The sequence below is a fragment of the Sciurus carolinensis genome, chromosome 3 (assembly GCF_902686445.1).
Source record: "Sciurus carolinensis chromosome 3, mSciCar1.2, whole genome shotgun sequence".
Classification (NCBI taxonomy): Eukaryota; Metazoa; Chordata; class Mammalia; order Rodentia; family Sciuridae; genus Sciurus; species Sciurus carolinensis.
The window spans coordinates 103,866,679-103,890,571 of NC_062215.1; the positions used below are offsets into that span (position 1 = coordinate 103,866,679).

General features: G+C 31.0%; 1 protein-coding gene across 1 annotated transcript in view; it reads right to left on the reverse strand.

Annotated features, from left to right (window-relative positions):
• Prpf40a (pre-mRNA processing factor 40 homolog A) overlaps window positions 1–23,893 on the reverse strand; it is a 53,482-nt gene that overhangs the window by 17,589 nt on the left and 12,000 nt on the right. Inside the window, 11 exon segments of the mRNA XM_047547444.1 lie at window positions 265–329; window positions 942–1,050; window positions 3,592–3,963; window positions 5,000–5,024; window positions 6,774–6,827; window positions 7,058–7,178; window positions 8,324–8,337; window positions 8,340–8,436; window positions 17,425–17,441; window positions 18,986–19,016; window positions 19,914–19,994. Coding sequence (XP_047403400.1) covers window positions 265–329; window positions 942–1,050; window positions 3,592–3,963; window positions 5,000–5,024; window positions 6,774–6,827; window positions 7,058–7,178; window positions 8,324–8,337; window positions 8,340–8,436; window positions 17,425–17,441; window positions 18,986–19,016; window positions 19,914–19,994 — 986 coding nt within the window.

Below are 23,893 nucleotides of genomic sequence, written 5' to 3' on the forward strand. Positions count from 1 at the left end.
GTTTTGAAATAATTCTAATTGCATTTGTAGCAGGTGCTCAAATTTTATGACAAATCTAAAAGATTTTTGGTTTGTACAATACATTAAATAAATTTACTTTTAGTATCCAAAACAACAGAAGGGGTGTTTAAAAAGTTGTACTATTTTCCAAAGCCAGTCCCAACAACTTAGCAAGGCCCTAAACAATTCTACTCAATTTTTATTTTAAATGTGGTAGTCCTACTTTGCTCAAAGTCAAAAATAGATAAAAAACTGAAATATTACCTATATCGAGGATCATTAATGATCATTTTCATAGCTTGCTCCCATGAAGCATTGGATGGTACCCGCTGAAAAAAGTGAAAAATTAAAATTTCCCGTAAGTATAAAGTATAGAAAAGTCATATAACTGGAAACCCAGCATAATATTCATTGCAAATGTCAAGTACTACCTTTAAAGGAGTTTGGAAAAAGTTCAAAAGTTTCTCATTGAACGAAAATCTGTGTAATACACCTACTCACCTATTAACGTAAAAGAAAAATTGAACTGAAATTTAAACAAGGTACTATTGCTTTCTACTGCTGATGAAAAGATAAACAATGATTACAAATACAAATTAAATAAAATACTGAGGTTGCTGGGCATAGTGGTGCGGCTTATAAACCTAGAGACTCAATAGGCTGAGGCAGGAGGATCCCAAGTTTTAGGTCAGTCTCAGCAACTTAGTGAAATCCAGTCTAAAAATAAAAAATTTTAAAAGGCTGAGAATATAGATCAGTGGTAAAGCACCCATAGATTTAATCCCCAGTACTGCAAACAAACAAAAAACAAATTTAGTTTATTTCTAGTTATAATAGTTCATGAGATTAGTATCTTCAATCAAGGCATTAAGATGAATAAGGTTAAACTTTATTTACTAGGCAATTATTACATATCACATAAAGATCTATAATAAAAATACCTTTTCTTTCAATAATTCTTTAAATGCTTGCTTTGCTTCTTCTTTTGTATTCCAAGTATATGTTTTTTTTGCTGGTTGACTCTCTTCCTCCTCTTTTTTGGGAGTAAAACTAAAATGAAATTAAAACATGTTATTTGTAATTGAATAAACACATGTATCACTTAGAACAGTTACTTAATGTTTAACAGATAAGTTAAAATTGAATGATTTTTGAATAAAGTCTCCTGTAAGAACCCTGAAAACACACTTGTCTAAAGACAAGAGAAATAACAGTAATAATCTTCAGTTATTACACTGAACAAATACCAAATTAAAACATTTCGCTGTGCTAAAACACTACCTGCACTGGTCTACAGATTAATACTTTTTAATGGTGCATTAAACTTATGGTTTTATGTTAGTGTCTTAATAACAATGACATCTGGGTAAGTGTGCATAAATTTTAAAAAGACATCAGTCTAAATCAGTGCTGATAAACTATGATCCATTAGCCAAGACCAATCCTCTCTTAGTTTTTGTAAATATGGTTCTACTGGGAAACCCTGCTTATTAGTTTATATACTATTTATGGCTGATTTTTTTGTTACCACAGCAGAGTTGAGTCATTGTGACAAAGACTGTAAAAACCCCAAATATTTACCTTTTAATATTTTATGAAAAAGTTTGCTAAATAAAGATCTCACAAATACGGTTTCTGAATCAAGTTGTCTCACCTTAGCAGATTTATGTATTTTCAATTGTCAAAACATACTGTAAAAAGTCCAGTGAAAAATGATCAGGTAAAAAACATCTATTAAACAGTAATTAAAATCAAGTTTATTATACTAAGGTTCTGAGAAGAAACTCAAGCAGGAAATTGTTAATATTATAAGAAAGTAATTACACTCAGTCCTCTGCATCTACAGATTCAACGGACCATGGACTGAAAATATTTGTGGGAGAAAAAGGTATCTGTACTGAGCAAGTACAGATTTTTTTTTCTTATCATTGTTCCCCAAACAATACAATAATTAAGTAACAATTACATTGTTTTAGGTACTATAATACAGAGATGATTTAAAATTTATAGGAGGATGTGCATAGATTGTATGCAAATACCACAATTATTTTTATAAGAAACTTGTGTGGATTTTGGCATCTGAAGGTCCTGGAATCAATCCCTCACAGATACAGAGAAATGATTATAACATGAAGAACAACAACAACAAAAAAATTTAAATGTGGAAATATCCCAAAAAATGATATCCAAAAAAGCCTAAATGTCTATGAGTAGGGGCGACACTTAAATTTATACTTATGTAAATCATAAAATAATAACCACTGTTTGACATGAATAAGTGTATATCTTTACTAATATTAAAGATATTTCTGATAGATACGGTTTAGAGATATATGCATATTTTAAATATATAGATCAGAAAAATATAAACAAAAAGCTAATTTAACTTTTTATGCCTAAAAATATAGATTTCTTTTTCATCTTCTCAACATCAAAAAAACAAAACTATTTTTACTTTGAGTAACTAACACACAAGAAACAAAAGAACACTTAGAATAAAAGGGAGAAAGGTGAAGGCAATACATTTTAAATATTAAGATATATAATCATGTTTTCATCATAAAATATTGGTTAACTTTTTATACACATGAACCTCCTAGAAGTTGTTTAGCTTCACTACTGTTTTAGAGCTTAGTCATATAAAATATTACTAGACTACAGGATGTGCAAGCAAATGCAAAAACAATTTTGCTTTAAAATAAAAAGCTGAAATAACTGAGTCAAGAGTGATATTAGAGTTTATTGTTTGCCCTGCTGTAAGCTTTTCTGTCTACTTGGATTTTGCCTGCATGGTAGAAAATAGTCAACATTATTAGGTATGTGTTTCCATACTACCATGGCTAAGTACTTTTTCATATGCTTCCTGGACAACTGAATTTCTTTATAAATTGCTTTATCTTATTGGTTATGCATTTTTTCAGCAAAGCTATTTGGATTTTATTGCTACATATTTGTATATGAAAACAATGTAATAATATAATTTGACTAATATCACTACCCTGCATTTCCCCCCTTCCTCTCTTCCTCCCAGCTGCCCCCTCGTTCCTTTCCTCTATTCTATTATTGTTTGGTTTTTATGTTTGTATTTTAAAAATTTATTTGCAGGAACTTGAAAACACAATAGCACCAATAAAAAAATAACAAAACAATTTTAACACTATTCTATTTGGCAGGGCTTCCACAGCTTATACAGTCAATTCCTTTGTTTAACATCAAATATTTCCCTCACAGTGCTATGCTGAGCCGTAATGGCAAATGAGGCAATAGAAGGGGAAAAAAAATCAATATTTCTGATACCATTTATTTAAAATGCTGGTTTTCTGTTAACAAATTTTGCATTGATTTTGATTTCAAATACTGTATCTAAATGCTGAATCATGCATTCCTTTGAAATTTTATCTCACTCTATTAGCTCTACCTCCTAAAACTTCAGAGAAATAGTTTTACAACAGTTTGGTGGTGTAACACCCCCAAAGTAGAGTCTCAATATTTATCAACTAAAAACTTATGATTCTTAAAATTTTTTACTTAAACAACCATGTGGGTAATTTCTTATATTAAGTCTGGTATTGATTAAGTTACTATACTTACTCAGTAACAGTTTCCTGCTTAGATGTTTCTTCTCCAGTATTACTGGATACTTCAACACTCAGATCTTGAATAGCAGAGGTATTAGTAAGTTGTGCTTGTTCCTCAGTTGATATAGTTACTGTATTTTCATTATCTACAACAGTAGCAACAATGGAAGTAACTTCAGGCTCAGGAACAACTGGAACAGTTCCGACAGTATTAGTAGTAGAAGTGGAAGAACTGGCATTGGCTGCAGCAGCAGCTGCCGCAGCTGCAGCTGCTGCTGCAACAACAGCGGCTGCAGCTTCTGCAGCAGCCATGGTGCTCATTGTAGTGGGAATTTCTGTTGTAGGAACTGGGGCTGCTGATGTTGTGGTGCACTCTTCTTGCTTGCTATATGTTAAAAAAGGAGAAAACTGGTCATTTCATTACTGTAATTACAAGGCTAAATAAAGCCAGTTTTTAAATTATCATAACATTAAGTGAACAAGAGAAATGACTGAAAATCCCCCCAAATTCAGTGATGCTATAGTAAGCCATTCTACTAGATTAAAATCATAGAATGACATGTTGTTAATTTCATTTTTCTTTGATAGTTTGTATTCTGAAATGGTGTCTCACTATTGTTGAGATATCTCAAGGCTACCCTTGAACTAGTAGGCTTAAGTGATCCTCCTGCCTCAGACTCCAGAGTTGAGCTGGGATTATAGGTGTATGCCCCTATGCCTGGCTACTATCACATTACTTCGATTTAATTCATTAAACATTCATAATGTGTATAAGGCATTCATGCAAGAGGATGCATTTTCCAAATGCCTAATATTATTTTATAAAATGTCCAATTAACTAGATTCTATAATACCATGAAATTTGACCTATACTATAAATTTCTATAAAAACTGTACGGTTTCTTCATTTCACTCTTTAAAAGCAAACTGTGCAATAGAGGAAATACATAAGTATGTCATCCACTCCCACATGAACTCAAACCAAATTTTGGACTTTGCTATCATCGTCTTCTTTGTTGTTTTGCTTTTCCTGGTACTGGGGATTGAACCAAGTGGTGAGTTACATCCTTAGCTCCACTCCCCCTTTATTAAAATTTTGAGAGAGGGTCTTGGCTAAACTGTCAAGACTGGCCTTGAATTCCCCTGCCTTAGTCTCCTGATTCACTGAGATTACTGGTATACACCTCTGTGCTGACTGTAAAATAGACTTCTCAATTCATGAAAAATACAGTTCAAATTATAACTAATCCTCCTCCTAAATATACTTCTAACTTCCCTTCTGCAAAATCCTCCAAAGACATTAAACTATCAGGCCTAACATGATAAATAATATTAATATTGTAAAGCAATTTGAGAACTAAAACAAGGATATGATAGGAAAGACCCAATTTGAAAAAATAGTTACTTTCAAAATTGCTCACCTGCTTTCTTCAGCTTTGATCATGGCTATATAAAAAGGAAAAAAGAAAAGTTATGTACTATATAGTTTTAAATATAATCTCTGAAAACAAACTTTAAAATAAAGTATGATAAAGTAGGATTTAATTTACCATCTGAAAAAAATAAAAATATAAAAATCACTTTTACAGAGCAAATGCTTGCTCCAGTTTCAGAGCAACAATAATGAAAACAAATTTTAAAAAGAGCAGTAATTAGGACAGCTTACACTATGCTGCTATTTTCCCAAAGGCTGTTGGACTTGCAACAATTTCCTGACAATTTGCATAATTCTGGAACACAATAGTAGTTTCTCCCAATCGTTTAGGGTAGTTTGACTTTGTAAAAAAAAGTTAAATCCAAAATGCAATCAAACTGATGAAATTTCAGCATATTTTTTATACTAGCATTGAAAAGTAGATAGATAGCTAAGCACACCAACTATCTGTAGTAGGGTTGTATCACAAATGAGCTTGATACTCCATAAATGAATAAAATGGGAACCTATCTATCTACAACATTATTATTAACTAATGCTAGTACAGGTAAATTAATCTATGCTTTGAAGATTTTACTTGTTGTTCTAGTTAAAGTAAATCTTTTTCTTTTTGGGTACCAGGGACTGAACTCAGGGGCGCCTGGCCACTGAGCCACATCTCCAGTCCTATTTTGTATTTTATTTAGAGACAGCGTCTCACTGAGTTGTTTAGCGCCTCACTTTTGCTGAGGATGGCTTTGAACTCGATCCTCCTGCTTCAGCCTCCCAAGTTGTTGAGATTATAGGCATGTGCCACTGTGCCAAGCTGAAGTCAATTATTAATTGGTAGTAACAAAGGTATCTTTTAGTCCATCACTATGGAATGAGGTGCTCCAAGTAAATGATGATATTGTGTAACTGTTTATGAAAATATTTTTTAAAACTTACTGTCCTTTTAAGGAAAATATTTCTGAAAATCTGTTAAAAGAGAGCTAAGAAAATGTAATAAAGGGTTATCATTGCTAATACAAATTAACATTTTCTGATACAGCGATGATCTAAACCAGTAAGATGGGAAAAGCTTAATGTACTTAAGATGATGTACCTTGAAGAAATTTTCTATTTTGTTGAGACGTCATTCCACATTGCTACCTACTTTACTGCTTTTAGTCTAGTGTAGAACACTAGAATCTACTTCAAGAAAGAGTAAGTAAATTCTGAATTCTTACTCATAATTTCTGCAATTTTAAGTCCTTGGAATTGTATTAGGTAGTAATTATGCCTAGATATTCTGGGGTATATTCTGAGTAGCTGAGTATATTGAAAAGTTCTCCAATAAGTGAAATGTGATCTTTTGTTTACCTTGATTCTTCCATAATAAACATTGTCAATACTATTTTACAATGATATGTTAAAACAAAATCAGCATTAAATGTAAACTGACAATATACTAACAAAACGAACACTTATATTAAAGGTTCTCAACTATCTACTATAAAATGGTTAAATCACATGTTCCATGTATGCACCAACATTCACAGTGGGATTTAGAAATTTTGTTATGTGAAATCCTTGTTCAATTTTTTAAGAATCGTGACTAAAAAAACCACAAAATTTCTTTAAAAGCTACAAGCTCATTTATAATATAACCCTTAAATGAAAGGAATTCTTTGAATTAGAGATATTTCACTGCAGATTTATCCAATAATGGTTAGTGAACATTAGTGATATATTCTAAAATTGTTAAATATGACAGAAAATGAATTATCAAAGCAGCTCACCATGCAGGTTTGATTTTGTAATAAGACCTCCAGCAACAATGGTATTCTGGTATCCTAGTTTCAGTGGAATCAAATCAAATAAAAATCTATTTAAAATCTATAGAACTCAGATCTAAAGCAACAAGAAAATAAGAGCCCATAAAACTGTTACACCATTTTAATACGTAGTAATCATTGTATTAAAAAAAAAAGTCTTTGAAGAATCCTATTCAGGAAGGATTCTTTTAAAATGAATGACATATATGTAACAATTTTACATTAAATATTATTTTTTCCTGTTTTACCTTCAAGATCCTCAAGTTCTTTAGGTTTTGCCCAGCGGGATTCTTTTGTTTGAGAATTATAATAGTAAGGTTTTCCAGAATCAGATTTGTATTCCTTCCAGGGACATTTAGATAACAATTGCTAAAAAGGAAAAAAAAAAAAAAAAAAAAAAAAACTTTCAGATAATAGCAACACATTCAACATCACTGATCATTCCCATGGCTGTTTTCACTAAATATAATCAACCTATGTAATTCTAAAGCTTATGATAGTAATAAGCTATCAATTATCAAATAATTGAAAACCAATGTTATTAAATATATCATTAATCCTCACAGTGTGCTCCAAAATTTAGACTATTATTTCAAATTTATAGAGTACTACTCAGAGAGGGAAAGTAACTTGTTTAACATATCTACTAAGGAGCAGGGATACGATTCAAAATCAGGAATACTCAAATTTCAAATTCTGTGTGCTCTAATATTTATACCCTACATTGGGTAAAAATTACTATCCCTATTTAATAAGCAAGAAGCCTTCTGAAAACTTATCCAAGTAGAAAAACCATACAACTTGGGGAAAAGAAAAATTTGATTTAGTCAAGTGTAGACTTTAGTTTCACGATGCATTAAATTCTGTAACAGGAGTAGAAGAAAGTAAAAAAGGAATACCAACAGGTAAGGAAAAAACTTAAGCACAGGTGGAAGTGCCACACTGACTCCTGTATTATTAAAGAGTTTCTAATTAAACCCCATGCAATACGATTACTGAGTTTAATCCTGTAATCATAACTTTTACTGCTCTATCTATATATTATGAATGGTAAAATAAGCAACACAAAATTAAACATGCATTTCAGGGGCATTTTCTGAAAAGAGAAAATTTACCACTCTAAGAAAATAAAGTATTTGTAGGTAATTTAATTTCATCTCTAATACCTCAATCCCTCTGGAAATTTTAAGAATTCAACAGAAGTCATTACTTAGGTTTTACTATGAAAAGGAAGAAAATCTGAAATATGAACTACAAAAAGAAAGGGCAAAGAAATAGTCTTCACCCCCATTCCAATTATTGTTTGAATCACCTTTCCAAACAAGGGCAAAACTAGTATATAAAAATGATTTTATATGCTCTTTTGTTGATTGTGTCACTCTATTAACCCTCTTCTCTGAGACACTCTTTTGACATATAAATGGTACTGCCTTTTGGATAGCCAAATTCAAAATTCTAAAATAATATGCCCCAGTCCCTTAACGGTTTCCTGATTCTAAGTCTCACAACTTTACCTCAGCAGGTGTTTAAGATCATCTGGTTTCTCCCACGGAGACTGTTTTGTTTTCACAGTATTATAGTAGTAAGTCCTTCCATCAGGGGATTTATGTTCAGTCCACATTGATTTCTGAAGAAAAAAAGAAGTACAAAAGATACAAATTATGTAATAATGCCACTGACAGTGAATATAAGTATGCATCCTTAGTTTCAAGGTAGTGAAACAAACTTTTAAATGACCAATTCAGTTTAAGTCATTATTAAATCTGTTCATGGAAATAGGGAGAAAACTGAAAACAAGAACATCTTAAAAGTACTTCAAAAGCAGCCATGTATCAACAAAGGTTTTAGGACCTCTCTTAAAATTATGAAGATATGACTACTAAGAATAGAAGCATTTTAACACTGAACATAAGACAATCCAATCTATACCTAGTGAATAAGAGTAAATGACTAGATGTTATTTTAAATAGTGGATTTATCATATTTTCATCTACTCTAATCCAAAGAATAGTATATCACTTGCACAGAAGTTTTCATGGGCATTGATTGCACAAGGATACAGCTCTCAAAATTGGAAAAAAAAAAAAATCTTTTGGATGACAGAGTTAACTAACAGGAAGATGAAATCTAACAGGGATAAAATTGAACACAAATGCCACAAAACCATAAGTGGGTGATATAAAATTTTATGTGAAATTGATATAGAATAAAAAATTATCTTTTTATAAGGGTCAAACAAAATGATAAAGAACCTGCTAAAATTTGCTAATGAAATCTCAGGAATTAATAGACTTTGATCATAAAGTTTTATAAGTTATCATGAATGAATGAATGAATGCTATCTAAAGTGGGTCCACTTCTGGACACCATATTTTTCAAATGGTAACAAATTGATCATCATTGAAGGAGGTCAAGATGACCTATATTTTTTTCCAATCTAAAACATTATTGTACAGTCCTCTAGGAAACAAAAATAAATCATTCACATTATCACATGCTAGTTTTGTCCATCAGATTGTACTTAAAATGTATTTAAAAACTGATTCGTAGACTTTCTTATTATCAAATAATCACTTTTATGCATACATAAAAAGGAAAACAGGCAAAGTATTACTTAATCTTCACAGAATCTTTGTTAATCAGGTGCTCATGTCCTGTTATATACCAAACAATATCCTGTGGCATCAAGAATACGGTAATTATTGACCTTTAAAAATTTATTTGGCTATTTATTGTTGGTACCAGGGACTGAACCCAGGATCACTTAACTACCGAGCCACATCTCCAGACCTTTTCATTTATTTTAAAAACAGTCTCAAGTTGCTTAGGGTCTCACTGCATTGCTAAGGCTGGTTTTGAACTTACGATCCTCCTGCCTCATCCTCCCCAGTTGCTACGATTACAGGCATGTGCCGACACACTAGGCCATTTCTTTTAAAAAATTAGAAGTGCAAAACACTGGTACAAAACAGTCTTCTTTTGTATACATATGAAGCTTCCCCACACTACAATCAACTTTATTAAGAGTTACTGACGTTAAATGTCTGCTTGGGAATGTGGCTGAACATATGTGATATACAGTTTTTCCAATTTTAGTGCCATAATCATTTAACTCCTAGCTGATAAAGAGTGTTGTGCCATTACTTTTTGCATTTCCTTATAGACCATGGACATCCACTCTCAATGTGGGCACTTTTGCTGTTCATCCACACACACCTAAGCCAAAACTGCTCCTTGATGATGGAGGTTATAAGACAGCATGGATTACAGAATGCATCATAATTTTGGAGATGTTAAAGGGTACAATGAAATATGCAAAATGAAAATTAGATGATTTAAAAAATAGCTACAACCTAGAGAACAAGAAGTAATACTTCATATGATTTAAACAAGATGAAGTAAAGTTTATTTTCTATTACATCTGAAAAGAGAACTAGTGTAAATGTAGAGAAAGTACTCATAGCCACCAGAATTCACAGAAAAATTTCTAGGTGCCAGAAAATATCTGGTTTTCTGTTATTTACCTACATTAACATCTTTTCATCGAAAGGCAATGCAATCAGAGACAAGCGTATGGAAACTTCACCTGTATGAGTAATGCTTTATTTCATAATTAAATGGTGTTAAGATAAAGGGTTTGTATATATATATATATGTATATATATAATATATATAAAATAATGTACTAAGTAGCATCTTGAAATTTTACTATATAAACTCAGGTTGGTGTACTGTAAGTTCCCAAAATACATTTACACTTTCCAAGTCACATTTGCTAAAAGGGCATGAAGGAAAGAGAAATTTCACCAGAATACATAAAAAGATAAATAATGAAGTACGTAAGGATGATGTACAGTTGATCAATAATGTGGAGAGAAGAGTGGTGCATAGCTAATAAAATAAATAGTAATCAATTTGGTATTCATTATCTATTACTTTATTTAGATCCCACAAGTATAATACAATACAGGTATAACAACTATCTCGTTTTATAGGTAAAAAAATAAAGGTTTAAGAGGGCTAATTATAACTTGATCACAGGAACTTAGGAATAAAAGACTACAAGAGAGTAAATCAATCACATTTTGCTCTAAAGAGTACATTTAACAACACTGACATACTGTCCTCAAGCATATTATCTATATAGAAAGTCTCTATCATAAGGACAATTCCCTGATCAAGTACGTAGTACTAAGCCCTGTGTTGTTTTACATTAACTTTCATTTAATTCTTTCAGAAACCCTATGAGGTAGTCCCTATATTTACAGATGAGAAAACAGAATAGGAAAATAAGTAACACACTAATATAAAAAAGCGACTAAACTGATGATAATATTGTCCCTGATAAGATACTATTATGAGCAAGACTTGAACTACTCAGTCACTTCAAAAAGAAACAGCAATTATGTATAGATATCTTAATAACATGCAGATATCATTTATACAAAAGTTAAGCCTGGAGTGAGAAAAATGAGCTAACCGATATATTTTTTACTTGTACAACTTTTCTTTGAAAGTATCTAACGTGCAACTTAAAACTACCCTCATAGAACAAAATAAGATTCATATAGTTTTTAAGCAATACTGGTTATATTAGTATAGTGTATTCATAAGACAAATGAAAACAAGTTATGTTAATTACATGAAAAATTCTTATTGTTCTACAAAATTACTATTTTATTAATCACAACCAGTCTCAAATTAATACGCAAACTCCTACAAAGATTTAAGTCTGACCTTACAGAATCAGGGAAAACTTAAGAGTGACGAGGATGAACAGTTCTGCAAAATCAAAGCCAGGAATTTACTTGAGTCTTTGGGGCACTACAGAAGTTATTAAGATATTTCTCAAATTGGAGCTTCTGTATTATTATGCACTTTTGCCACAGATGGAGACCATTACCCAAATTATTTGTTACCAAATCAGACAGGACGGCAGTTATGGAATAAATCAAAATAAGTATTTTTTTAATAAAGTTTATTCTAGAGTGTATCTGAAAATTAAGGGACACAAGTGAGAACTGTTAATATAAAATGTTAAAAGAATATCACCTATGTTTCTGTTGGGAATAAAATTATATAAATTCTCTGAAGGGGAATTAAGTAGTTCTTATCAATACTGAAAATGAAACCAACCATCTTCTAATCCTAAAACTTGACTGTGCAAAGTCCCATTGATAATACTGTGAACATGTGCAAAGATGTTCTCTACAGGAATGGTGAAAAACTGGAGATAAATCAATATCCACCTATTAAAAAACAGCAATTACAGTCCACTCATACTATCAATGTATCCTATTAATATAATGAGAAAACGTCTAAGATACAATTTGAGTAAAAGATTAAGAATCTGTACCAATGGCATGGTCATAAATATATACAGAAAAAAAATCAGTGAAATGTATAGAAAACTTGGAATAAGAAAAAACATATAATAATTGCAAGATTGTTAATACATTTTTGAGCTTCAGGAAAAATCTACACAATAGAAAGTAGGTTATGAAGAAATCAATATTCAAACTCAACTGTGTATATGTAAGAGGCATTTTTATACACACCCATATTGATACAATGTATAAACTAAATTTATACACTGAAACTAAGGGAAAAAACTGCTAAACCCAACCATTAATTAGGAAGAAATGAAACAAAACAAAAATCTTACAACCCTAATTAAAGAACATTAAAGAGAGAGAGAGAAAACAAAAAACAAAAAACAGCACTATAACTGAGGGAGAACACAATCACAGGCATAGAAGAGATTTAAACACATTTCAAATTGTGAAGAAAGTAACTTCTTGAAGAACTATCAAAATTCACCCCCAAAAGCTCATACTACTTGAATATCTCAGTTATCAAAAAGGAACCAAAAAATACTCAACCAAAAGGTTTCATAGCACACTAACTTTTGAAGAAAATACACCTGCAATGTTTTAGCATTATTTCAGATGATAAAAAGATAAAAAAACTCTCCAATTTTAAAAAGTACCAAAAAGAAAAGTAGGAAATGTTACTTATAAATTTAAAAAAGTAAGCAGTATATTTGTGAAGTTATCTTCACCTGCAATGTATAAACTTTGACCAAGCAGAATTCTTTTTACATAAGTGCAAGAGTAGTTTAATATTGGGAAATCTATAAAAAATTATTTCAGTTAACAAACCAAATGAACAAAAATAATATATAATCTAACCTAAATATTCTTGGTAACAATAAAATCACACCCTGAAAATTGAGTTCTCAAGAATTCAAAATAGTAACAATGTTCTGAAGAGTGTGTGTAGGTGTGTTTACATAAATTTTAAGTAAAATCTAGTTATGATAAGCTATTGTAATTAATAGAGGAATCAATGTTAATAAATATAAATTAGCAAAAATCATTGAATAAACAGTAATAAGTTTCAAATAATGAGAAAAAACACTATTTACAATAAGTTTTTATAATGAAAATAGAAATAACAATAAATAGGACAATTGTTTGTCCTACCTAAATAGAATTTAAAGCAAAAACTATAATGGAAAAAAGAGGATACAATATACTGAAAAGTTCAGAAAACATCCTGAACACATATGCATATGGTAATTCAGCCTTGAAATACACAGACCAACAGAAAACTACCAGGGAAAAGGGACAACTTTTCCAGTAAGACTGTAACCTACCCATTTCCTTAAGTAGATAGAACAGATTAAAGATATGCCAAGGTACAGGTGTAGCAAAATAACTTTAAATTATTTGCACACAGATTATTTCTAAAAACTACCCTTGAATAAGAATATAAAATGAAGTCTTAATACAGAATCTTACAGACCTGTGCTTTCTGATCCTAATACAAAAAATATAGCTTATAACTTCCCTCCACCCCCCAATAACAATCCATGAACTAAGTTGACTGGCTGGGGGAAAAAAAAAGATTTAATTTTTCATTAACATTAAAAAATTTCTGTTCTGCAAAACACTAATGAGATTGAGAAGACATGACACAGAGACTAAGAGAAAATATCTGTCAAAGACATCTCATAAAGAACTGTTATCTAAAATACAGAGAAATTTTAAAATTTAAGAACAAGGAATCAACCCACTTAAAAAACAGGCAAATGATCTGAAGAAACAGGTGGTACTAGGGCCCTGCCTCATTTACCAAAGACATTTATTCAGTAAATAAGCACATGAAAAGAAGTTTCATATCACAACTAACTAGGAAACTGCAAGTTAAGATAAATACCTATTAAACTCAACCAAATCCTAAACACTGATAAAGTCAAACAATGGTGAGAATGAACTCTCATTCATTGCAACCAGGAACTTAACAGTACAGTCACTTTGGAAAACAGTTTGGTGATTCTTAAAAAAATTAAACATACGTGTAGTAAGTATATAATCCCACACTGGAGCTCCTTGGCATTTATACAAATGAGCTACAACTCAAGTATACACTGAAACCTACATATAGGTTTACAGCAGTTTTACTCACAACTGCCAAAACTTGGAAGTAACCAAGATGCTCTTCAGTAGGTTAATGGATAATTAAATTGTGGTACATTTAGACAATGAAATATCATTCAGTGTTAATAACAAAACCAGTGAATTGGATTTATTAAAGTTTTATTAAAAACTTGTGTTTTTAATAAAAACAAAAAAGAATCAATTATGTAAAATTATATGTAAACTCCAGAAGCTAGAAAAACAGTAATACAGTAACCAAGAAAGAAAGAAATAAGATAGCTGTTATGGTTTGTATGTGAAGTAGCCCCAAGCTCCTTTACTGATGCAGGAGGTGAACTGATTTGGTTACGAGAGTATATCCTAAAGAGTCCATCCTAATTAGAACAAACTACTATACTAGGTGGTGACTGGGATGGTGGGGCATGTATGGAGGACGTACTGGGGGCCTGCCCTTGGGAGTTGTATCTTGTTCCCCTGGATCCTCATCAATTCTTCCAAAATTGAAATTAATTAAATAGTTTCTCAGGTGAAAACATCAAATATTTTGAGTATGTGTGGGTAAGTGCAGTTATAGGAACATAGGAGAATTCAAATGCTAGCATCTGAAAATACATAAGAAAATCATTTAAAATCACAAAAACTTTCTTGATTAAAAAAATATTAAGTAATGTCATTGTATTTGGAGAAAGCATAATATTGCATTAGAAAAACACAAACAGAAATAGACAGTGGAAAAGGAAACCCAGAAATAGATGCCAAAATATATGGGAATATATAACAAAAAAGATTTCAAACATGAGAAATAATGGTTTGATAGACAACTGAAACAACTGGCTATCTTATAAACATTTCAGAAGAATCAAACTCTTAAATAGTAAAATAATAAAGTAATAAAAATCTTCCAAGAAAGTATAGGAAACTATGAGTGATAAAATATAAACTAAGAGAAAAACAGGAAAGGATGGGGACAGGTTAAGAGAAGAGAAACTCAAAGAAGCAAATAAAATGGTCAATCTCATTAAGGAATCAAATAACAACTATCAGTTTACAACCATTACAAAAATTCAAATGACTTATAATGATTACTGCTATGAGGGATTCTTGGAGAAAAGGATATGCTAGTACACTTTTATAAGAAATGTAAAATTTATATTTTTCTTGAAAAACAACATGAGTTACATATACTCCATCCCAAAAACATTATTTCTGGAATCTTTCTTAGATGTGAAGAAAAGAATTTTGTGTGTCTATGTGTGGGGGAGAAATCTCAGGACAAAACTGACTGTTCATCAATAGGTGAAAAGTCAAATAAATTAATGTATTACTATGCCAAAGCATACTTAAAAAAAAAAAAAAAAATTGTGTACTGGGAATTTAACCCAGGAGCAATTTACCACTTAGTTACACTCTCAGCTCTTCATTTTTTATTGAGACAGGTCTCACTAAGTTGTTTAGGGCCTCACTAAGTTCCTGAGGTTAGCCTTGAGCTATTGATCCTCCTGTCTCAGCATCCTAAGCTGCTGGGATTACAGGCAAGTGCCACCATGTCCAGCTCAAAGGATACTTTCTAAAGTAATTCAAATGATTACATCTATAGGATGGGAATTGACACAAAATTTTCACAATTAACTTTGAAACAAAAAACATAAAACAAAAATATATTTACAATTACTAAAAACAAAAAAGAATCAATTATGGTAAATTATATATGCATATACAGACATGTATTTCATTATAACCCACAATATGTGCAAAGAGATTATGAATAAAATATTAACTGTGGTTTTCTCCTGGTGGAAATATTCAGGGTTAACTTTATTTTCTTCTTTATAACTTACATGTGCTTTGTTTTCCTCCAGTAAACCATGTTATTTAAATAAGCAGGAAAAACATGAAACTATTTTTTTTCCTGAAAATAAAAGCAGGTACTCATAATAAATGAACACCAGGTAAATACTGTTTAAAAGCCAAAGATACAAGAATACCTTAAAAGTATTTAAAGAAGGTTCTCAAAAATTACCCCCCCAAATGTAAAATATAGTTGCAATAAATTTAGTTTTCTGAATATCCTCACAGATGCAGGATTGGAATGGGGGGTGTGTATCTCACTGCTTAGCATGCAGGAGGCCCTGGGTTGGATCCAAACAGTCCATACAACCAACCAATGAAACGAACAAACAATAAAACAAAAAAAGAACTGTGGAATAACAGCTACCTCTCAGTATTGTTATGATTAAATATTGTTATTTACATAAGCTCTTCCTTTGATTATATGTAAGGAATAGCAAAAAAAGAAAATCCCTGATAAAGACAGAGAAATAAACTGTATTAGACAAGTTGACATTAGAAAAAAATTAACAGGTTAAATAAAAGAAAAAGTCTATATTAGGTTTACAATAAGAAGCAAGCATATATAAAAATTTCTATATAAAAAAAAAATGCCTTCAACTGTAATACTTACCTGAAAATACAAGGTTAATAATTACTGTGCTTGCCTTCTAATTGTGGAGAGAATTAAAATCCTTGTAAAAACTTACAAATGTGATTCTTGTTTGATATGAATTGAATATGGTTTCTCCTCACTAAAGTTCATGCTGAAGCTTGTCTATCATATGGCAATGTTGGGAGATGGTTCCTTTAAGAGGTGATTAATTTCTGAAGAATTAATGTTTTTTTCTCCATGGAGGGAGTTCTTGCTTTTGGAGATTGAATTTGTAACTTTGAGTGGACTGTTATAGACATTTAGCCTTCAGCTTCATTTCTTTCATTCTTTTTTTACCATGTGATTGTTTCCATCACATTCTGTTCTCATTGCACTTCCCCCAGGTGAATACTTCTGTCACTTATGAAATATTCAAAAGGTTCTCATCAGATTTGAACAGATTTGGGTGGCTTGATCCTGGACTTTCAGCTTTCAAAACTGAGCTATATCAACTTCTTTCCTTTATAAAGTCACCAGTTTCAGTATTTTGTTATAGCCACACAATACAATGACATGATTTCTCTAAAAATCCCATCAAAATTAAGATTTTTTTTAAAATAAGCTTATCAACTTTTCGCCTAGAAAATTAAGAATCAGTATACAGCAGATAATCTTTAGAACAGAAATAAGGATTAATATAGTAGCCTAAAAAATATAATGAAATAAATACAGAGGTTTAAATAGTACTTACTGCACCAGATGTTGTGCCTAAAAAAAATAGAAGACAAAATATTTACTGTGAAAAATCATGCTCTTTAACAGTTTCAGTATCTATTTATATAATTTTTTTCCTCCATATTCTTTTTCACTAAAGATGGTATATATGTCCTACATGACTGATGTGTTTACTCTCTTACCACACATTACTCTGGTAGTATAAAACATTTTTAGAACTTGAATTTTCAATCTCCAAACTTACTCAGAGCCAATATGAGAAGTATATACCTTGACTTCTACTTCTTTTCTTGCTATTATATGTATTTATCTAAATTCCTTTTCCTTTGCTATATTTATTACCAAAGTATAAAAATGCCCTGACCTCTAATCCTAGGCTTTAGATTTCTGGTAATGTCAACAACTACTTTGGTTCGACACATGTGCTATATGATACAGTAGCTGTTACCCACCACACAATCCTGTTTAAATTAAAACTGATTAAGATTTAATAAAAGTTTTAAAAATTGGATCCTCAAATATACAAGCCACCTCTCAAATATTCAATAATTATATGTGGCTTTTGGGTACAGTTATTTGACAGTATGAATAATCTGTAACTTTAGAAACTATTTAACTTAATAAAAAGAAAACAAAGTTCACAGATACTAGGAAAACTCAAAAGATGTAACTATGGACATCAATGGTAAAACCAAAGCATAGAAAAAGTAATTAAAAAGAAATTTTAACATAATTTCTTGGGATTACTTAGGGTAATGGTACCCATCTCTAGATAACGAAATAGGATCTTAAAAACTGTACAAGGTATTTCAGAACATCTTTCTAGTTTAAATAAGTAATGACTTTTTTTGAAACATTTTTGATACATGAATTATGACCCATAAGAAGCCTGAAGGAAAACACATGGTATATGTTAAACATGTTTCAACCAGTAACATTTAAAACAAAGAATATTTTGACATATTTCATGGGATAAAGTTCAGTACCTGGCATGATAACTTATGTGGAAAATGACCTATTAGTGAACAATTGAAGCACTACTAAGACAAATAACAGCCTCACAAAACAAAATGATCAGATATTGGTTAAAGAAAGGAAAAGAAAATTATAAATTCCAGTGAGTATAAATAAGGGCAAGCAGAAAAATCATGTGAAGTAGCCCAGAAGCTGGAGGAGAGCAAACATTCCACATTTAATGTGTATAGCTGCTAACTCACTCCCATGTTACCAAGTACAAATATGGACTCAACCAGAGTTCGTTCATTCTACAAATATTCTCGGATCACACTATGTTGACAGGACTGGACTATTTTGGGGCACTGAAATTCAGATCATTCAATGTTTCAACATAAATTCAATCTTCATGTAAAACCTAGACTTTAGATGTCAAAAATAAATACAATATTTAAAAACATGTGCAGGCTAAAGTCTATTTATACAATGAACCTGGTCCAGAATTCCTAACTTAAAACTATGATAATTTCCTAATCATAAAGTCCAAGAGAAACTGCTTTTATTCTTCAATGTAATATGGCTGCTCCTCTCTAAATGAAGTGCCCCATACATAGTATACATACCTGCAGCTACATCCATACTATTTACTCCTGGCTGTTAAGAAGAAAAATGAAATTACTAACATTCGCCTTATTGAAACTACATTTTATAATTTATACATGACACACAGTGAATGACCACTATGTATGATTCTCAAGCCACAATGGCAACAAAAGCCATTACTGTCCCTGAATGAACATGAAACTCTTTACATCCTTATTTATCCCACCTCAGAGTGAAATGTGTAAGTTTTACTAACTATATTAATATGTTAGAAATTATAGAGCAGTACTCCATACCCCACAGGAAATCTTTATATAATATATAGTATAAATGATGTTACTTTTCAATATTTGGAATTCTGAAATACATGTGGCCTGAAGGGAGTACCTCATAGCTATTCATTACAACTACCACACTATTAGGAAATGAAAAGGTTAAACTAATTTGAATTTCACACTCATGTATATATTATTATAATGCCCAATAGGGGTACTAAGGCTGTTCATGGATTTTCTAAGTGATTTGCTACCATTGAATTCTCAAGGAAACGTGGATTTCAAATGAAATATTTTGATTTCTAAATCTAGTATTAATCGTACCATATCAATTTTTTATTAGCACTCTGTAAGTAAATGTTTAGTCTTTAAAATGCCTAGTAAAGTAAATGTCTACCCAACTACTTAAATGCTTCTGATTCACGAATGATATTTTTCAGTATTCCGGTCTTAATACAGAATTTAATAACTAAGGATGTACAGCATCAACACTGGGAAAAATGTAGATGCCTAGAGACTTGATCTAAAAGTCAACTGCAATTCCTAGATTACATTTTAGTACTCTGGAGACATTAAAAAGCTAAAAAGATTGCCTGTAATACATATGTATAATCTCATACATAAAAGTAGTCAATCAAAACATCACAGAAATTAGTTATTTTCATAAGATTACCGGTAAGGCAGGTTGCATGGAAGCCTGAGACATATGAGACATCATCATTCCAGGCATTACTGAAGACATCATTCCAGGCATCTAAAAGAAAAGTAAAAAAAGGTTACTATAAAAAAACAAATCACTTAATGTGACTTTAAAAATGTGCAACTCAAGAATAAAACTACTCAAACTATACTAAATGCATAGTATGCTTAGTAAGTGCTTGTTGAATGAATAATTTACTTCATCAATGATTTATTTTAATGCTCATGTGGTAATTTATATGTACATTCAAAATTGTTTTCACAAGTAAATTTCAAAGTATGGACTCACAGTATTTCTAACTTAATATTAATTTCCTTTCAGTTTTAACTAAACACAAGTTTTTCTCTCTTCCTTGGAATAAGAGACTCTAAGATAAAAATTTTTCCGTATTTTTCACCTTTGATTTTTAATATCTGTACTGAAGAATTTTACAGCAATCTGGTCCTTTACAAAATACTAGATCAAAGGTGCTTAACATCTAGGCAATTACTAAAAAAAAATAAAAATAAAAAACAAACTTTTGTTTCTGTTTTTTGTTTTTGTTGTACAGAGTTTACATACTTATACTTGAAGATATTAGTTGGAAAGTTCAATCTCATGTACCAATACTACCATTAAAGTTTATAAATTAATCTTTATTTCTCATGAATAAAAATCATGAAGATTAACATAAGTTTCTAAAGCATTTGACCCAATACTCACTATATTAACATAATTCCACATTATAATTTTGATTTTAATATGATTTTCAAAAGGACTTAAGGAAACCAGAAGAGGGATAAAAATTACATGATAGCCACAGGAATTGGATCAAGTAATTGATTATTTAGGTTTCAAATTAAATGATCAATTTGATAAATAGGAACAACAGAAAAGTATAAGCATACAGTAGGCTTTAATTTATATGTTCCTATCAAACATATAAATTAAAACCTACTACAGCTGGACAAGAACAACCACACATCGAATTTTATTACTTGTGAAAGTCAACTCATAAAGTAAAGATGACTAACATACCCACTAAAATGAACTACCATGGAATTAATGGATAAAGAAACAATCAATATATTGTATAAATATCATTAAACAAGAATTTCCCAAACGAAATTGTGACTAGAACAACATAAGTGGCCTACTTGGGATAATACAGTCAAAATAGTACTGGAAAAAAAAAAAAAAAAAAAAGGCCACAGGATTTGAAAATACAAGAACTCACAAGTCTTCATAACCAGATTAAGAGATTAGAGATATAATATACACTTTAATGGAAAAAAAAAATACAGCAAGTGAGAAAGAACTAGGATTGCTCCCAGTTCACACGCCTTCCAACGAATATTATCCTTTTACAATTTTGCTTTAGGTTGATGCAAAGAAAATCAAATTAGGCAACTGGTTATTGGCAAAGCAACCCAGAAGCATGGTGGGCAAGAGAGAAACAGCCTACTACACAAAATGGCCTACATATAAAATCAAAGCTAGTACCATACCCACAGTTAGAATTCTAAGCTAATTTCAAAAATCCAAGTTTGAAAACCTAAGAGAAAAATAGTAATTTCTCCTAAGAATGAAAGTTATTTTAAAAAATAGGGAAAAAAATACTCCCCAGTGCAACAAAACATTCCCCACGTGGTAGCAGTAGATCATACAAATGAATGTAACTTCAAACTGAAACATTTTGACTTCATAACACAAAGATCAAATCCCACTCAAAAGAAAAAGTCACAAGTCTACATAGAACAAGAGTTTAAGTTTACCAGAGCAGGCAGATAAGATTTACAGCAAATTATATTTAAAACCATTAAAGAATTTGACAGTAATCTTTTTTCCATTGCTTTCCTTCCCACACCTAAAACTTTAAAACACCTGAAAATTTTTCCTTTAGGGTTGAATAAAAAGCTACATTCTTCCTCCTTAGAAATCTCTGAACATTTTGGGAGGCAGAGACCAGTTAAGCTTGTTTTACCTGACAAACTTGTAAGCTTATTAGTAAGATTCTTATATCCAACTTATCTTCTAAAAGAATCATTAATTTTAAAACAAATTGTGATGTGTGACCATGAAAAACCAAAGACCTTAGTACACAAAATATTATATTTCATATGAAAAGTTTTAAGAACTTGGTAAATTTAGAACTCTCACAAAGGCTTGATCATCATAGGAAAGTCTGTTTACCAAAGTCTGAAGAAATCTACTTTTTGAAAATGTATAATGATTCCCATTTCTATTAACTGTAGGATACACCAAATATGAAGGAAGACTTTATAATTCCTGTTTTACAAGTTGAATTCTTTCAGAGGATTTGTGTTGACTTATGCTGGTTACCTGGTAGCATCGTGAGAGATTATTAAATTTTTTCTAAGTTATCAATTCTTTTTTCAACATCACAGCAAAAATGGAAATGCAGGCTACAAGCTTCTGAGATTGTCCTTATAGTTTAAATCCTCAGAAGTTATTTATGCTTCCATCTTCCCAATAACCAAAGTTGAGACATTCAGGTTTCTTTGCTGTCCTTTTTTGCATGTAGGTATACTTTCTTGCTTCATACAGAGGATATAATCCCTTTGATGTTTCAGCTTTAACTGTACAGTGTTTTATACTCCATGTTAGGTTATGTTCCTTTCCCTTGGGGGCATACAAAGTAATAGTGCCTTGCCACACAAAACAGCTTGCAGTTCAATGAAAATGGCGTGTTCAAAATGACTGGAAGAAAAAATTCTTAACTTAGCTGTTATCCTAATGCCTCAAAAGATTTCATAAAGTACATCATTCATAAAACTACAAAGAGGTAGTTTGCATTAGCAATGTGAAGCACACTATGTAATCAAAGCATGTCTTACTTTACAAATTTACATTTATACAACTTTGGCAAATATGCAAAGTACCATAATTAAAATTTTTAGTAGTTAGCATCAGAGACAGGGAGAGTTTTGGGAAGGCAAAAGACATAGGAGAAGTAAACTAAATTTCCTAAAATATTAAAACTGAATTTTAAGGACTTTGGCACCTTTTAAAAACAAATAATTGATATATTATACTTGATATAAGTGGTCAACCATTTGTATATACACTATACAAAACAATTTCTATGTATATTTCTCTTTCCTATCTTTTAATGAAACAAGTTATAAAGCCATTTTATTAAGATATTTTCAGAAGAATCACAACTGTGAGGAAAATAAACACATGAACAAAAAACCAGGGAGTACTACATAACCTGTTCAGTCACTCTTAAATAGTTTCTAATGTTAGGTCTAAATGAGCATGTTTCATCATATTCTGTATTTTAAAAATGCAAATAAAAGGAACAGCAATAAAAAGCACTACCAATGTTACAAATTTTGTGAAACCTAAACTTTGTCAAATTTTTACTGCTATGAAAACAATTATGAAGCTCTTCATGTAAGAAATTCAATTTTTTTTTCATAATTACTTCCTAAACGTTTTTCTGCTGGAAAAAGATCACAAATGACTTGATTTATCTTTTGTCTAGCCTCATAGAAAATCAACTAAAAAAAATACTATGCCCTAAATTTGGCTAAAACCATTTCTGCTGCAACCTGTAGTTGAAAACTGATAACCTAAGTAAGTTTGATTTTTACCTCTTGGTTTGTTTTAACTGTGCTCAAGTCAAATTCTATGTGGTAAGCATATACCTTAAAGAGGTCAATAAACACAGTATTTGAAAACAATAATCTCCCTGAGTACAGTGGTGCACACCTATAATCCCAGCAACTCCTGATGCTGTGGCAGGAGGACTGCAAGTCTGAGGTCAGCCTGGGTGACTTAGAAGGACCCTGTCTCAAAATAAGATATTTTTAAGAAGGGTTGGAGATGTAGCTTAGTGGTAGAGTGCCACAGGTTCAATCCCGAGTAACAAAAAACTATCTTATGTTCACTAAACTGAGTAAATACATATGTAAATGCAAAAATGGAATCTTTACATGGAATCAAGA